Genomic DNA, 18913 nt, shown 5'->3' with positions numbered 1-18913 from the left:
ATGCTCCCAACTTTGTGGGAGCAGTCTTGGGACGGCTCCTTCCTGTTCCAACATGACCTCGCACCAGTGCACAAAGCAGGTCCATAAAGACATGGATGAATGAGTTTGTTGTGGAAGAACTTGACTGACCTGCACAGAGACCTGACCTCAACCCGACAGAACACCTTTGAGATGAATTAGAGTGGAGACTGCGAGCCAGGCCTTCTCAGCCAACATCAGTGTCTGACCTCACAAATGTGCTTCAGGAAGAATAGTCAAAAATTCCCATAAGCACACTCCAAAACCTTGTGGAAAGCCCTCCCAGAAGAGTTGAAGCTGTTATAGCTACAAAGGGTGGGCAGACATTATATTAAACCCTATGGATTAAGAATGGGATGTCACTCAAATTCATATGTGTGTGTGAAGGCAGACGAGCGAATACTTTTGGCACTATAGCGTATCTCTGACCTTAACTTTGATACTTCATGCTAAAGTAAAAAGGATTCAGGATTCAAAAAGGATTCATAAAGTATTCAGCCTGCAACGAGGCACCCTGAACTGAACAATCAGCACAGACATGCTTAGCATACATCAGTCTTTCTTAAAGGCATACTAACAAACAGCAATCTGAATTTTAAAGTATAAAGACAGGTTGAAAAAATAGTAGTGTAAACTTAAATTATGACTGTTTTTCACAGTGAACCTCAGGAAAAAAAAAACCTATTAGTAGTTCCAGACCTTCCATCCTCACTCATATAACTACATACCTTACATATTAGTTTCCAAGTAGTTTCTGTATCATTTAGAATAGTTGCTAGATAGTAAATCTTATAATTAACAACTCAATAATTGGCATAAAGTTTAAGCACAAGCCTTTAGATCAAAAACAGACACATGCACACATTCTCAACCATCTGTCAAAGTTGCCACTGGCCTGCGGTTGGTGATGACATTGGAGTGACCAGCGATGAGTGAGGTGGTCTTGCGGAGGCCGCGGGACGGGGGGAGGACGTTGTCCTCATTGGCAGCGCGGGGCACGGAGCTAGCCCGGGTGGACACCAACAGACGCTCAGGGTGGTCCTCGCTTCGGCTGCGGCGCAGGCGATTGTGCCGGTGCTCACTGAAGCTGCGCCCCCTCAGGCGGCTGATGAGGCTCTGTGAGACCACGTCGTCAAAGCGCTGCCGGTGCTTCTTGGGGATGAAGATCCTGACAAACATGACAGAAAATAAGGATGAGAGTCACAGACAACCGGTGTGAGAGGAGACACTGGAGATGGTGGGAGCCACAGTCATCTCAGCTGAAGCAGAGCAGAGAAGGGAGAGCACAGAAAGAGAGAGAGAGAGAGAGAGAGAGAGAGAGAGAGAGAGAGAGAGAGAGACAATACACTCACACACCCAAAGACAGGCTGGACGCACACATTCACACGTAGAGGAGGAGTGTGGAGGTACTACAGAGAAAGCATTCCATAATTATACAGTACAAAAGTGATGAATTCAGCCCTGTAGAAACGTATCATTCAGGTAGGAAATGTTATGAAGTTCAGGTTTGGCAAGTACACAAATGTTCCTTCATCGACAGAGAGGAATAGGTAAAAAATAGCCTTTTTCATGTCAGATAGACAAGTGAGCTATGAGGAGGCTGTTACATATGTAGCCAGATCAAAATATGTGTGTATTCAATAACAAAAACAGTCAGGAGTTGCTTTGAAAACGGAAGTATTCATTAAAACATTTACATTAATTAATACATTAATAACATTTTCATTTTGGTAACCGTATTGGTCTAACTGCCAATCTGACCCTGACATCATCTGATCTAAATTAAGCCTTTCAATGTAATGTCAGCATATTTAAAACCTTATTTTTTAAACTCTTAAGATCACCTCCAAAAACTGTCCAATCCTGCCATTGAATTGCAACTGCAATTCCTCAACAGTGCTGTTAAATTTATTTTAATATGTAAAGAATGTGATCTAACAAAGCTGAAAATTCAGACTGTAAACAGGTTTACATCATCAGTTCTTAATCTGATTAAACAAATCAAAACAAATGGACTAGAAAGGGAAAGTTTGTGAACAAACTTTCAAGTTGGCTTGACAAAGCCATTGCTATGGTATCCCAGTCATTGCTGTTTAGTTTCCTTATAGGTGTAGTATGGATGAGGGAGTGAATGGTACATTTTGATACAGTGTTTACATACCATCTTGTTTAGCACCATCTTGATAGTACCACCTCAAGAGCATGATGAGCAGTTGCAGTGGTTACAGTTAATGAATCCTGACAAAATCAGATTTTTCTGATTAGTGGTGTCTGACCAAACAGGTAAACAAAAAAATCCAAGGCAGATGGTCACTTGGGCCACAGGCTCTGCATTTTCAGTGGTAAAAATGAGTTTCCGGGGCACCAGACAACAGACAATACTAATCCCTGCTTGTAGAAATGTAGCACTCAGGCAAGAAAAACAGATGCTTTTTTTTCATGGACAACAAGAGAGAAGTAAAAATAGCCCCATTCATCCAGGATGGACAAGGGAGCGGACAGCAGGCTGTTACATGCGTGTATGTGTGTTGTGGGGAGAGATAGATAAAGACAAAGAAAGAGAGAGAGAGAGATATAGAGAGAAAAACAGAAAATTACTCTAAAACCACATTTGCTGATGAAAGAGCGAGAGTATTCCTTGACCTCTCCAGAGATCAGCTTCTCATTTTTCACTCTGACCACAGTTTCGATGCAAATGCAGCGCTATTCTCACTCTCCCTGTATGCCTTGATTCTACCAATGCTTCCACCATGTCTGCGTCCTAGATACACACAAAACATTCACATGCACCCCTCAAACTGAGTTTGGAAGATCTAAAAAGAAAGGAACAGCTATACGTGACGGACAAGCGTAAGCAAAAAAACACAGCTCTTATTTAAACGGCACAGGAAACAATGCAAATATAATGTTTATGTAATGAGTCTCTACACTATTCCACTGGAGAAAGGAACGCGGCGAGGAAGCGGTTGGTATAGTGAAGTGGGTAACACCTCTGCCTTCCATGCTGTAGGCTGGGGTTCAATCCCTGCCTTGGTCAGCACCCTACACCATACCAATAAGAGTCCTTGGGCAAGACGCCTAACACTACCTGTGTAAAAATGATCAAATTGTAAGTTGCTCTGGATAAGAGTGTCTGCCAAATGTCATGAGGGTGAAAAGAACATGTCTGCAGGTGCTATAGATGATTACAGAAAAGCATCCATAATGTTTTCATTCTTAACAGTGTGGATTGTCAGGCAGCCACTTAAGGGTATACGTTCATAAAAATAAACCTCTTTGCCATATAATGCCATATAAGAATCACTTTTGGTTCTGACAGCATATATAAGTGGCCAAAAAACAAATTAACACCCAAATCTCATTTTGCTGTTCACAGTTTTTAACATAGCCCATATCTGACATCAGTCCAAACAGATCATGCTACCTAACTGAACTACACTGTACACGTCTGTCTCGCTCCTCCAAATGAAAAGAAGATGCAAAGCTTAACCACAGTGATGCACTTTTGCGACGCTGCATGCCAAATTTTGGTGAAGATCGAGTTGGATTGATGATCACATTAATTCTGATCTTTTAGTTCAGACACAATTCACATTGCCACCGGATACAGAGTAGATTTCAGTATCCAAATCCGAAATGAAACCGTCAGATTCATTGTATCACACACTAAACAAATCTGTGCCACATCTGAAGAAAGAGATCAGATTTGGGCCACTTTTACCTGCAGTGTGAGCAATGTCTGAAAGGACCGGCCGCGCGCTCGCTGAGACTGAGAGATTCCACAGGACAGGTGATCCACTCTCTGGTTCCTCTTCATAAACGGACCAAAAACGGCCGGTCCTTTCAATGTCAATTCCTAATATAGGGACAGAGCAAAAAGTGGCCCGTCTGGGGTCCCTGAAGACCAGTTTCAGAACCACTTCTCTAAGGAATATTTTAATGGATGGCTCCTTAAAAGACACTTTGGATTGGTGAAAGCAAATAATCAATGAGTTTTTTAAAACGTTCTTAAAAGTACCTTTTAAAATGTTCTTTATAAACATTAATTGGCTCCTCCAAAAAATCAAAACCAAGGTTGTTCAGCTTCAGACTCTTTAACACAGGGAGATTCACTCGAAATAGGCCCCAAACATTCTGTAATAACTCCCTAGGATGAAGCAATCAGAACGAAACAACATGGAAAGTGTTCCTAAGTATATTGAGCCTCAAAAAGCTGGATACCCCTCTGTCAGGGCGACAAGGTAGGTGCCAGACAACCGTCGCAACATTTAACCTCTGTTTACAACTTCCAGGTGCATACCCCTGTACCCCTTCATGTGTCTGTCAGAAAACTGAGATCACTTTTAGCATTGCATGTAATGCAATCGAGTATAAATAGTTCAAGGTATGTATCATATTTTTTGGTTCAGATTGCTTCATCCTAATGGGAGTTACAACAGAATAATCGGGGCCTCTTTCGAGTGAATCTCCCTGTAGATTTTTTCTAAAACAAAACCTAAATGTAAAGTACAGGAATAATCCGACTAAAAGATGACCAGATTTTAAAATTTTGATTATTTTTACAAGATTAAAAGCAAAACAATTTCAAGTTAATCAGACATCAGTTACTAATTATTATATTCATTCTAAGCTACCATTAGCTTTCTAATTAGCTAGTTGGCTAGTCACTTAACCAAGACATCTCTCTTTCTATTCTTTCAAGCGATTTCAGATAAGCTATGAACTTATGGCTAAACTTTAAGGGGTAGATGTGATTTCCTGTAATTTCATTGTGGGACGTTATTATATAAAAAAAAAAAGGAAAAAAAGCATTTAATTATGCACGTTAGGCCTGTTCCAAAAAGAAACATAGGCTACTTACATAATTATCTTTAGCCTCCAGTCTTACTAAGAAAGAGAGTGAGTTTAGTGGCTTTGACATCAAATATTATGTGATCTTACCACACTTTACATCTGATCAAAAAGCTGTCCATTTATTTGATTTAACATGAAGTAAATAAGTGTAAAGTTTAAAAAAAATGGTTTCCACCACAAACAAACCTCCACATAATGTAAAGTATCTCTGACCATTAAAGAGATTCCTAGAATGCCCCATGCAAGCCAAGAACCATTTAGTTTAAGCGTGTACACCACATGAAGAAAGCAAACAATTTATGGGTAACACTCATATGAAATCAAATAAACTGCCTTCCTCTCTCTCTCCCTCCCTCTCTGCAGCTGTCTCTCATAGAGAGTGGAGTGGGGACGTCTGAATAAGCCGTGAAAAGGCACAGGCTGATTAAACGGTAGGGGGGCTCCCCCCATACCTCAGGATTAGAATGTTCTGCCTCTTCTGTGTAGGCAGAAGACAAAGCGAAGGAAGCGTTATTCTGGTAACTCAGCACCAAGGCAAAGTGGATTTTAGCTAAAGGATTAAGATTAAGAGCGGTTTTGAGGGTGACGTGTGCAAATGAAACAACCAGTCAGAAACAACCAGTAAGCAATACTGAGCCTAGGAGCCAGTGAGCAAGTTGGTGTCGAGTTAATCAGTATCATTATAGGAGTTTTAATGTTTGTAAAAATCTGATTGGTTCAGTTTTCCCCTTACACCACATGTAGTCAGTCTGCCAAGACATGTTTGATGTCTGATGTTTGTTCCTTTAATTTTGCACTTGTTGTGTTGCTAATATATTAGAGATTTTTTGTGACATAGACTTATATTACTTGTTAGCTATATTAACCTCACAGCTCCAGTGGAAAGCTAAAAATGCAAAGTAAAGAAATGAAACATGTCTTGGCTGATTGACTACATTTGGGGTTAGGGGGAAAACTGGGCAAGTTTCATTTTTTGAACTATTACTTTAAGGGTCCAAGTGCACAGATTGGACAAACATGGACATTCTTATCTTTGCAGTTCTCCAGAGAATGTTCACAGAACTGACAAACCAGATAAACCAGTGAGAGAGAGGAGAGAGAATAAGATTTTTCAAACATAAGTTATGGGAGATCAGGGCACAACCTAAAACATTATGTTTCATGCCTAACATTCTTAAAAGTTTTTGGGCAAGATTAATAATTTTTATACCACTAGCCTACATATCCTTAATTCTGCTGAAACTAAAAACAGAAATATCGTTTCCAGCACTTATCAATCATGACCAACTCAGCCAAAAATGCAAACTAACCCCATAGTCAGGGTTACCTGTATAACAGAGGGGCTAAGTGTAACATCAAAATAAATATGAGTAGTGAAAAGAAGCTGTGTCGAATGCATGTTTACGTTATTTTTAAAATATAACAACTTTCAAAAAACTGACTGTTTAAAATCCACATGGAGAAGTATGAACTCTCATGGCCTATTTTGGGAGGCTTAGATGTAACAGTACATCACAACTAACCCATGTACATGTACGTCACATGTACATCACACAAGTGCAGTATGTAGGTAGATACACTATATTGCCAAAAGTATTCACACACATGAACTTGAGTGACATCCCATTCTTAATGCATAGGGTTTAATATTATGTCGGCCCACCCTTTGCAGCTAAATCAGCTTCAACTCTTCTGGGGAGGCTTTCCACAAGGTTTAGGACTGTGCTTATGGGAATTTTTGAACGTTCTTCCAGAAGCACATTTGTGAGGTCAGACACTGATGGGCGGCCTGGCTTGCAGTCTCCACTCTAATTCACCTCAAATTCATCTCAAAACTGTTCTATTGGGTTGAGGTGAGGTGAGAACAGGAAGGGGCCACCCCCAAACTGGTCCCACAAAGTTGGGAGCATGAAATTGTCCAAAATCTCTTGGTCTGCAGAAGCATTAAGAATTCCTTTCACTGAAACTAAGAGGCTGTGGCCAACTCCTGAAATACAAATCCCATGCCATAATCCCCTCTCCACCAAACTTTACACTTGGCACAATGCAGCCAGACAAGTACCGTTCTCCTGGCAACCTGCAAACCCACACTCGTCCATTGGATTGCCAGACGGAGAAGCGTGATTCATCACTCCAGAGAACACGTCTCTCCTGTTCTAGAGCCCAGTGGCGGCGCTTTACACCACTGCATTCGACACTTTGCATTCCATTCCATGAAGCTCTCTACACACTGCTCTTGAGCTAATCTGAAGGCTATGTGAAGTTTGGAGGTCTGTAGCGATTGACTCTGCAGAAAGTTGGCGACATCTGCGTGCTATGCGCCTCAGCATTCGCTGACCCTGCTCTGTCTTTACTTGGCCTATAACTTTGTCGCTGAGTTGCTGTCTTTCCCAATCGCTTCCACTTTGTTGACTGTGGAATATTTAGTAGGGAGGAAATTTCATGACTGAACAGGTGGCGTCCGATCATGGTACCATGCTGGAATTCACTGAGCTCCTGAGGGTGACCCATTCTTTCACTAATGTTTGTAGAAACGGTCTGCAGGCCTAGGTGCTTGGTTTTATACACCTGTGGCCATGGAAGTGATTGTAATATAGTTCACTCTATTCATGAATGACCTATACAACTACTCCTCAGATTGATTCACTCCCGAATTTAACTCAGCTTTTCTTACGACAGTGTTGTTCACAGAATTCAATGAATGAAGAAGCTGGTGGGGGTGGGGGGCTGGTAGCTACAACTCACATGTATTTTTTTCAAGTTTTATCACTTTCAGCTCAGCCAGAATCAACTTTAGCCTGTATGACCTGAAGGGCATTTCGTTTTAAATCAGCCAATGTGTTCGCAGCTTTACAATGGCTGTGTGCCTCATCAGGCCAGGAAGTCCACCAGGACATCAAACAGTTTAAGAGTGAGTCACACTTGAAGTCTGTCGAGCACAAGTTAGATTATGAACAGCCCAGCTGGTCACTTCAGGTGCCGTCTCCATGGAAACAGAGTGATAAATTCAGACAAGTGGGAGTAGGGGTTCATGTTCATGAACTGCCACAGTTCTGGTGTCTTGATATTCATACACCACCAATCAGAAATGAGTTTCTACAAACAGACCAATTTCTAACCAAAGCAACAAAGCTCTCTTCACTGCCACCTACAGGCTCATGTGGGGAACAAAACAGGCACCTCTAATACCATCTAAGCACAGATGCTTTTTAATGTAAGCTACAGAGCTAAATAAAATTAAAGTTCCACATAGATCCACCCAAGCAAAACCTGAAATCAGCCAAATTTATGATTACCCATTGCTCACTGCAGCAGTTCAGAATTTCAGCCTATTCAGCTTATTCAACTAAAACACTAAACAAAAAATGTACAGTATTAATCCTCCTAGATTCCCCATGGCACACGAGGCTTTAAATGCCTCTTCTGTCTTTTTGTTTAATTATTTCTTGATCGTAGCTCATTAAGCCTCTATTGAAAGCAAAGATTAAAAATTTTTGATCTACACCTCATTTGTTTTTGTATGGGGATATTTCTTTATGAATGTGAATTCGATGAAAAGTTATTGTACAGTTTTGTTCTGAGGAAAGAAAAAGCATCTTTTACATTTTTGTCACATTTGGACTTCTTGATCAAAATAAATGAAAAAGGCAGTCCAGACTCAATCCTGTCAACTGTCACACAGCCCTCCAGCTCGGACTCACACTTGGACTCCGTTTCCCAGAATCCAAGTGGAGAACACATGACTCTGGAACTTCCTCTTTCATCCAGTCACCTTCACAATCACCTGAATGCTAATGTTTTGCATCTGTGCTCTGTATCATATGACCTGTTTACGTTAGTTTATAAGCCCGGCCTTTAGTGTAGCTGCGAGGTATTGATTCTCTACTACAACTACTGAGCGTTTACAAATGTTAATGTAACTCATTGTGTAGCAAACTTTTTAATTAATGGTATCATCATTAAACAACTGTGTAATTTTTACACATGATTATTTGTTGAATTGTTGAATTGAATGTACTGAGCTTTGGGAGGGTTAAACTCATCATTTCAATAATACTGTAACAAACGACACTATGACAACTTGCACAGCTGATATACTCAGGGCTGTACTCTTGCACAACCCACATTCTTATACACTTTATCGTCTGTCTCATACTGTCCTGTGCATATTTACTATGCTGTTTTTAATAGGCTTTAAGCATAGTTGTGTAGTGTAATTGTACTGCACCATCTTGTATCCACCTTATTACTCATTCCTTGCCCCATTATGCTTTGAGTGAGTTATAGACAGAATAGGCAAAAACAGACAACACATTAATTATAACTTCCAAGCATGACTGAAATGTGGGGATAAATAAAGATATAATCTTTACTGTTAAGATGCTCCAATGCTTGTGTGCTTATGTTTTCAATCCATCTGTCAACAGAAACCTAAACTTGTGTGAAAGAAATGCTTTAGTCAGAGGTTTTTATTTATAGCCTACACCAATTATTCATGCTAATCAAGTCATTTCATCTCAACTTTTTAATTGTGTTTACCCTGAAAGTCAGGTACAGGCAGAAAACCATAAAGCAATACCAATACACAGCAATGTCTAATGCAGAAATGTGTTTTTTAAACCAGTGCTTCAATAATGCACCTTATATGTTCACCATGGTATGTTAGAAGCAAGCTAACTGGGTTAGCTCAGAGCTATGTTTATTTAGATGCCAGATCTAGTTTATTTACAGATGTTTTAGCTCGCAACATGCATGGAAGTAACATTATTTATTTTGTATGTTCCAGTTTTAACAACTCTTTTAAAGCCTTGAATTTGCAGTCTGTCTTTTAATGTCATAGCTTTAGCCTGTTAGCGGGTTAGTTTTCTGTATCTCAGCCTACTTTAGTGGCAAAATATAGCCAGAGAATATATAAAGTGTAAAAGGCTTAAAGAAAGTCTGTTAGCAATGACCAGTAATGTTCAACTGGCAGTTTGTCACCTGCTTGTACTGGTCACAGATGTCAGTGCTAACAACTGGGCTTTGCATTATGAAGTGATGTTATGTGAGTATGTGACATTATGTCTTCCAAAGCTCTATGCATTTTATGCTCGTAACACTGCTGTTCCATCTGAAATTTCATCTTCCTTCGGCCGTAGTGACTGCCACACTTTGCGCTTTGTCCCAGAATGTTTCAGAGTCATTTAATAGGACAAATTGTTAACATAAAAATGAGCACACTTTCCTTGACCTTGCTTAAAACCGCAACTTTTAGCAAGGTGATAAGGGCTATAGTTGGATTTGTATTTGCAATTAGGTGGACCTATAGTGCCTCATGTGAGCACATTGCCTAGGGCTCACTGTCAAGGACAACACTGAAGTCTGAGGTAAGGTGGTTGTATGACATCCTCAAGTGTTCTCTGTGAGGCTTTAAAGTTTCCTCTGTGCCCCTGACTTTTCAGTGTACTAGCACCAGTGCAGTCACCTGAAAAAGTAAGAATGCAGCTCTGTTTAGCATGTTTAATGACCTTACACATCAGCTTACCATGTTTTCATTATGAATAAGAACCACATTTAGCCTGTAAGAAGCTTATACCGTGTTCTTTTTCCCTGTTGCCCAGTCATTAATATCCGTTCACTAACTTGAAAAGCAAAATTAGTCAGAATGCACATCCCTATTTTAAAAACTGGGCATGCGTGCTGCGTGTTACACGAAGGCCTTAAATCAGGGGTGCACACCTCTGGTGTTGTTGTTTGTTGAGTTATTGTTAATGCTGAGAATAAAAAAATCTACAACAAATATTCCCATTGCCAATTTTTTCTGCCATTTTAAACCGAAGAGGGTGGCTATTCTCTTTTAGTGTCATAACTACATGTTAAAAGATAAAGAACAATTATGGCTAAAAGTTAAAAAAGAAGTCTGAAAGCATTTTATTAAAATGAAGGAAAAAGTAGTCACAATTTTTAAGGGATGAACCCCTTAAAATGTCTGGCTTATTATATACTACGACTTATTATTCAGTAACTACATGAATAGAGGGACTTCAATGTGAACTGGCTGAGCTATTCTTAGGATATAGAAGTGTGTAATAAAACTTTGGGTCCACTGGTGTGTCCTGGCCATTTAAGGGGTTAAATAAAGCACCATGCGTTTTATTTTTTTTTCCAGGGTGGTGATTTCGCTCTTTGCCAACAGTACCTCAGTCTGACAGAACACTGCAAAACATCTATTGTAAGAGCTTGAAACATGGCCACATTTTACCCAATCAATTATTTATTAGTAAATTTATTCACATGAGTAATCGACTAAAAAAATGTTGTTTTTTTTTGCAGAATTATTTCACTCCACTGTATACTAGGAATATGGGTAGCATGAGTTCTTGATCACACTGCATGAATTATTGTGAGGTCTTTGATCCCCACTAAAAGGTTTATTAAGATGAACCATATTTCATCAAAGAGCTGAGGGCCCTTCATTCTGAGAAATTGTAGGAAAAAAGCCTAATCTACATCCAGGAGAAATGCTAATTTGTTACCTTAAAGCATGCAAGTACATGAACATGTTCTTCATCCTGAGCCCTCCATATAACATGGATTCATGTTTTCACACTTCTTCTCACTCTGCATTGCAATTTCACTCTGTTCACAGATCGTGAGCTTGGCTTACTTCCAAAGAGCTGAGAGAACCCTCACCCTCAGCAGAGTGAGAGGAGTGACATCTCAGCCAAAGCTATCACCTGTGTTCATGCTGGGCCTGATCTCAACCAAAACCCATGTGGGTAACAAAGCAATAACGGCAGCAAGTTTCACTTTTGAGACGAATTTGCTAGTTGCAAACTATGGAGTCAAGAAAATGTCTTCAAACTTCAAATACAATTCCACGAGGAAGAAAACTCCTTAAGCGGCAGTCACAAGTAAAGCGAGTAAAATTTGCCTGCCAAAAAATTCTGCTGAATGATAAGGTATGGGAATTTGAAAAAGGCATTCGCTTCCAGTAGCTGCTAATTTTGCTTTGCACCAAGTTCACTTAGGTGAACTTTAACCCCTCAAATTTGTGAACCTCAGAAACGTGCGCCACTAAAAAACAAAAGGTCACTGCGGCGTCTTCTTTCTGAAAAACAAATAGAGGAAATGAAATTCACAGGATGTCAGTTGTCATTCGGCCACAAAAACAAACATGTTAACTAACGTGCTGCTCTCCGAACTATATGCTTCGACCAAAATGCCGTCATATCTGGACTGCCCGTGCATTCTGACTATTTTTGATTTTCAAGCACCCATAAGAGTTAATAAATAGATATCCAGTTAACCGGATCAAAAGGTCACAAAGAGGGGCAAGTAACTTCAGCCAAAATTAGCAAAAGTCTTTAGGTTTACTTTATAGCAATGGGAAAACGGCAGAGTTCAGATCAACTGAGTAACAGAAGCTGCCTCTTCTTACACGTCCTTAACAACTCACGCTCACATTCAGATACTCCTATTTTGTAGTAGTAAGCATAATATCCTTACCTGCAAAACATTGTATCATATTGTAGAGTTATATTACAACATAACGTAAGTACTTTTTATTTTCACCATCTTCCTAAGATGGAGCACAACAAATATTTGATCACCTATTTCAGTATTCAAATGCTGACAATTCAAATGGTCTACTGAGTACTTTAGAACCTGTGCATATCCTTATATTCACTTGATTTTTTCTACACTGCAATGAATAAAATTGTAAGGCAACAGCCTGACAGCAGCGTTAGAATCTAGAGCTAATTTTATGGTACCCACTAGGAACAATTTAAAAATACCACCATGCAGAATGTAAATCTTTAAACCATCCCAACTCCAGTTTGTCAGAAGGTCTTGCCGCAAAGAATCTGGTTGAGATCCGATTGATATCAAAAGTGATACTCGCAAAAAAGAAAAAAAAAAGCAAAGGCAAAATGATTACTCTTTTTTATTAACACGGCACAACTTTTTGTAGTGTTCTCCCGATCTTTCACAGGGAAGACACATTTACAAGATGAGTGTGCTGGCCATATAATCTGTAATCAAAGAATTATGTGTGGACACAATGTAGCCACATGTAGTCATCAAACATCATCACATGATTATGCATAAAACTAATCAAGATGATTATTCAGTCCTGTATGTTAGTAAATACCACAAATACAACATAGGAACCAGCTGTCTGAATTACATTCTGATCTCACAGAAGAAAAACACAAGCACAGCCAGATCTGAAAACTTGTGTTATCATCATATGTACACTTAAACCTTTCTAAACTGCTCCTGAGATGAGTCAAGCCCAGATTATTCTTGTTTAACTTTCATTTAGACTGGGATGCCCTCAATTAGAAGGAGGTCATGAGAAGACTAAAATTAACCTAGAGACGGGGGGTTTGCAGAACAAGGACACGCTACTCAAAGGAGTGTATGACGACTGAGAGGAAAACTTATTAACGCGGAACCTAAATCATATGTAAGACCTATTTGCCCATGGAACGGACATAGCAAGGTTACTTATTCACAGAAGTATGTTTTTAGATAATAAAAAAGCATATAAACAGCACGTCTGTTGACATCCATGGAAAATGATGTATCAAATGAAGGCAAGAGATTCTGTGTAATAGCAGTAGAAAGAGAATGTAGCGTCTTGAAAGAGCACATAATGGGTTAATATAAACATCCACAGCAACTGTTAGAACTGCTAATTCATTACATTACAGAGCTTACTGTGACTATGCAATAGTTGTTTATACCGGTAGTTCCCAGACTAGCTTTCTTGGACCTCTAGACAGTTCATTGCTCTACCTCAGCTTAGTACAAGATATTCAGTGACAAGATTGCTTAGTTTAGCAGTGCTAAGACATGGGATAGAGCGAAAACACGGACTGCCCCGGTCCCCAGGGATTGGACTGGGAAACACTAGCTTATACTCTACTACATATTAGCAAAACAAATTATATGCACCTATTACTTAGACATATAGCATAAAGACATTTCTTCAAAATTGTAGAAAATTGTAAAAAAAATAATAATAATAACCTTAAAAGACAACTACACATTCATTGCAACAGAATCCTCTTACCTAAAATGCTTGGAGAAGCTCCTGTCTCTTCCCATGGCTGATGAGTTCACCACTCAACTCCGGACCAGAAGCACAATTATGCACAGTCGGCACGTGTTGGTCTCCATAAATAATTAATAACTGAGCAAAAGAATCGCATAAAAAGCCAGACGTTTTAGTGTAGTTGTTGCATGTCTTGCTGTAGGCATGCTAACTAGCACCATATTGGAAACTATCAGCCGAAAAGTTCTTGAAGCTCAATCAAACTCAGGTCAAGTCAGCTTTGACCCATATTTAGTCTCAGCTTGTCCATATCTTGGTCCTTGGGGAGTTCATGGCTTGCCGCTGGTCTCCAGCACGTATCTCGCACATCAGCTGCCACCCACAGAGGATCAGGAGAGAGGTGTGTTTGCCACTGCCTTGGAGGTGGAAAGAGAGAAAAGAGAAAGGAGGAGAGAAAAGCCAGAGAGGAGGGAGAGAGGAGTGTGAAGAGCAGAGGGAACTCCCTCTGGAATTTCATAGGCAGGGCATCACGTGGGAGATCCAACAAAAGGCCAAAAAAAGGAAAAGCTTCATGACACAGAATGATGGACAGCTGTCACTGAGAACTGTTCCACTCACTTCGTACAGCAGATGTCCTCCTTGACTCCTTCATGTGCCAGGTGACGTGAAACCAGCATCATCTTCATGCTTCCTCAGCAACTCAAGCCGAAGCAATGAAGAAGTCCCATTCAAACCCTTTCAAATCCTCCATAATTGCTACAGAATCTCCCCCAGAAAGATGAAAATAAAATCCTCATCCCTGAATCTACAGTCCTCAAGTGAAACTCCATAACTTCAGCTTCCATAAGTTGTGATGAGGATTTTGTGCAAACTTCTAGTGCGTCATGAACCTAAAAGCATTTATTAAAAGAAGTAGGCTGCTTAAAAATAGAGAGCACCCGGAGGGAGAGCTGTGCAGATTTACAGGGACAGAACAGAGCACAGCTGGTCAAGTTTTTAAGCAAGCTAAAGGACAGCTAGCATGAACTGATGAAGTTTCAATTGCTGACCTAAATGGGTGAACAAGGACTGCAGGGTCATTATTTGATTAAATTGTCTCAAAGCAGCTTAACAGAAGGTGCAGCGGCAGAAAACAACAGCAGAAAAAACTCTCTAAGAACGCGATAAAACACTGAGCACTACCAAAACTTAAAAGGAGATCCATACATGCTAAATAATAGAGTTACAAGCAGTACAAGTTATAATTTACTCCTCGGAAAAGTCCACTGAGTACAGAGACTACTAATTGTGTAAGTGTCCAAAGTCTGGCTCCTGCACCAAATGCTGCCTGCGGACAGATTTTAATTGGCCTCCAGCTTCTCTAATAGAAGGTAACCCGCTAGCCAAAACAATGCAATTTTCCCTCTGACTTGGGGGTGGCAGCAGTGCAGTAAACTCAGAGCAAGTTACACAATTCTGTGCTTATGAACTTAGCTAAAGAGCCTTTTTATCTCTGACTAGGCCTTCAAATTAATTTATTGAATGACATATAGTCATGACTATGCCACAAAGTTGACTAAGAACCAGCAATTTCATCGACAGCCATAGCAAATGTATGGAATATAATACCAAAAACAATTTACTCGTTCAGACCATGCCTTCCACACATGGTCGTAATATGAGAAGACGCTGTAGGAGGGGGAGAAGAGGACATGTGGAGTTCTGGGCGGCTTCTGCTTCAAACTAAAAGATGGACACTTTTTTGATGAAGGGAGGTAGAAGAGATAGGACTGAGGAACAGAGAGGAGATAGAGTGGTGGTCACATCATCATTATAGGTTTTAACTGGCATGGACCGTCTCCCAAACTTCAGTTCTTTAATAACTCCATTTTGAAACAAACCGCGGACATCACAATACATCAGGTTATGAAGAGTTGCTAAGGCTGGGACTCCAGCAAACCACAGTAAGAGCCATTATCCACAAATGGAGAAAACTTGAAACAGTCATGAACCTTCCCAGGAGTGGCCAGCCTACCAAAATTTCATCAAGAGTGCATCGACAGCTCATCCAGGAGATCACAAAAAAAACCCAGACAAACATCTAAAGAACTGCAGAGATCACTGGCCTCAGTTAAGGTCAATGTACACAATTCCACCATAAGACACTAAGCAAAAATGTCATCCATGGGAGAGTTGCAAGGTGCAAACCAGTGTTGACCAAAAAGAACACAAGGGCTGATCTCAAAATTGCCAAAGAAACATCTAGACGACCCCCAAGACTTTTGGGATGATATTCTGTGGCCTGAGGAGTTAAAGGTGGAACCTTTTGGCCCCATTACATCTCAGGTAAAGCTAAGACTGCATTCCACAATAACATACCATAACATGCCAGCAGTCAAACATGGTGTGGGTAGTGTGATAGTCTGGGGCTGCTTCACTTCATCAATTGATGTAACCATGAACTGTGCTCTCTATCACGAAACCCTAAAGTTTTCTGATAGAGAGCAGGACAACGATCCAAAGCACACAAGCAAGTCCACCTCTGAGAGGCTAAAAAGAAACAAAATTAAGGTTTTGGAGTGACCGTTAAAGTCCCTACTTGAATCCCATTAAGACGGCAAAAACTTAAACGAGCAGTTCATGCTCAAAAACCATCCAATGTAACCAAATGAAATCAATTCTGCAATTAAGAGTGGGCCAAAATTCCTTCACAGTGATGTAAAAGACTCACTGCAATGTATTGCAAACGTTTGATTGCAGTTGTTACCAAGGTGGCCCAACCAGTTATTTGGCTTAGTTACTTTTTTTACATAAGTAACAGATTCTAAATGTACCCTCAATAAATGGATTGAACATTTAAAAGTTGTATTTTGTGTTTACCTTTGTTGTCTTTAATTTATCTTAAAATTGGTTGGATGATCTGAAACATTAAAACATGACAAATTTACAAAAACAGAAGAAATGCACCTGTATGGTAAGTGGAGATGATTACACTGGACACAGAGTAATTGTACAAGGAGGTGTATTTAATGAAGTGGCCGGTCATAAGTCCACGGTGGAAAGCTGGAACGTTTTTCATTTAAACTTCAAAATAAACAACAGAAATGTTCAGAATTTTGAAAAATGCAAAGAATTATGAAAAGTTATGACAAGTAAAATGAAGAAGAAATATTTACAATTCTGCACTATTTATAGTTCACTGTTCCAACGTATACCTTCCACTGAAACGTGTTCAGATCACTCACTAGAGACCACTGTCAGCTTTAATGCAGCTATCATTAAAGCAGAAGGGGGATATACAAAATACTAAAAAAATTGAACTTAAAATTCAGTGTCCACATGATGTAAAGGAAAGCCAAGTTGCAAAGCTGTTGACATGAACCTATTCGTATGTGGAAAGCCCCATCCCGGATCCAGCTAAATGCTGGCTCTTCCCACTTAGAATTTCATACACTTATGGTTTAGGGCTATGGCAGCAGATGAAACCAACTACTACAATATTGTTAACGAAGCCAGTAAAACATATAAGAAAAACACACAGAATGTTCTGTTTTTAGTTGTGAATCTATATATGAGTATATATGTCATTTTTTATGTTTTTATATGTTTATATGCATGAAACCAATCAAAAATCATGACCGAAGTCTGAGAAGGAGGCTTGATTGTGACTGCTGACTGTTCATTAAAATTTCTGGAACAACCTTTTTATTCCTGTTGTTCATTTCGTTTTTTGTTGGTATCTTTTATAATTTGCCATATTCTAAGCTACTCTGTTGACAGAATGGCTTGAAAGTATTACATTCTCTTCAAAAACCATTCCGCAGACAGGCTCTGTGTGGCTTGCAATAGAGCTGTTCCCTAGAGGGCCGCCTGCACTGCCTGAAATGACTGAAAAGACACAATGTAATGATGAAATAAGCAACTACAATGACAGGGGAATGCAAAAACATTCACACCTGATAAAAACAGACTACAGAGCAGTTACGTAAGACGTGAGCGAGGAAGTATAAGGGGTTAAACATGAAAATCTGGATGAGGAGCATGAATCTAGGTATTTGGAGCATGGTGCTCTACTTCCTAGCTTCCTTCCTCTGAAGACAGGCAAGCTTTATAAGGTGATCCATTTCTGCAAGTTTCTAAACAAACTACCTCCATGACATTGTTATTGCTACCCCTTTCATGGAACTTAGATACATGCTGTTAAAAGCTTAATGAGAAAAAATGTTTTATTAATGAGACAAAAACACAACTAATTCCTTTTCTACTGCCACAGGCTAACACTCACACCACTCCAATTATGTAATGCTAGCAACGCCTGCAGCAGTAAGACACCTCCAAATCCCCCGACAACCAACTTAATCAGCAGCTATTAGACCTAGAGAGCAGTGTCTAGTTGGGTAAAACTGGGGCTCCTGCTGCAGAGCATTTAAAAAGACAAGCAGAAGCTCTTAAGAAGCAAATGAACATGTATCTGCAGAAGTGGACACAGTGAAAAAAAGAAATGCTTGAAACATGCACTGTGTTTCACATGAACACATCATACTTCGGCCTTTCAGTTTACTTACCTCTAGCAATAAATGTTGCTATGAAGTATTTTATTTATGTGGAAAGCAAACAAATTTAATTCATCAGTGTTATTAGCTACAAGCATTTACTTATTTCTATTTGAATTGCTTATCCTACCTTTGTCAAACACCTACTACACTATACCAACCCTGCTTACCTTTGCTCCTATATTATTTAATGGGCACCAGTTACACCGTCAAATAGTCATGATCCATTTTCCCTTCAAATAAACATCCAGAACAAAATTCAAAAACAGTTTTTCAGTCCCAAAGATATTGAATGGTTTTGTTCCAGAGTCTGTAAAGCTTGACTCCTACAACTTCCAGAGTACATCTGCACTGGTTCAGCTTCGTGGAGACATGACTACATCTGCACTGCATGTCAGGGGCACGCTCCGTCATCCATGGTGAGTTTTGTATCTCTACTCTTGGTAAAAAAACTCCACCAAAACAT

At 39.7% G+C, this 18913-nt stretch overlaps 1 protein-coding gene across 3 annotated transcripts in view; it reads right to left on the bottom strand.

The window, feature by feature from the left end:
- Positions 1-18913, bottom strand: part of grid2ipa (glutamate receptor, ionotropic, delta 2 (Grid2) interacting protein, a) — a 75890-nt gene that overhangs the window by 28959 nt on the left and 28018 nt on the right. For 2 of the 3 annotated variants that reach the window (XM_017705876.2, XM_017705877.2), the window contains exon 6: positions 914-1186. In XM_017705876.2, the coding sequence (XP_017561365.1) occupies positions 914-1186 (273 nt within the window). Of the gene's footprint in view, positions 1-913; positions 1187-13933; positions 14705-18913 lie in introns of those variants that run through there. The other variant, XM_017705879.2, reaches the window with a different exon arrangement.

The sequence above is a fragment of the Pygocentrus nattereri genome, chromosome 14 (genome assembly GCF_015220715.1).
Source record: "Pygocentrus nattereri isolate fPygNat1 chromosome 14, fPygNat1.pri, whole genome shotgun sequence".
Lineage (NCBI taxonomy): Eukaryota > Metazoa > Chordata > Actinopteri > Characiformes > Serrasalmidae > Pygocentrus > Pygocentrus nattereri.
The sequence above is the reverse complement of the archived record's forward strand: the minus strand, read 5'-3'. Positions and strand labels throughout refer to the sequence as shown.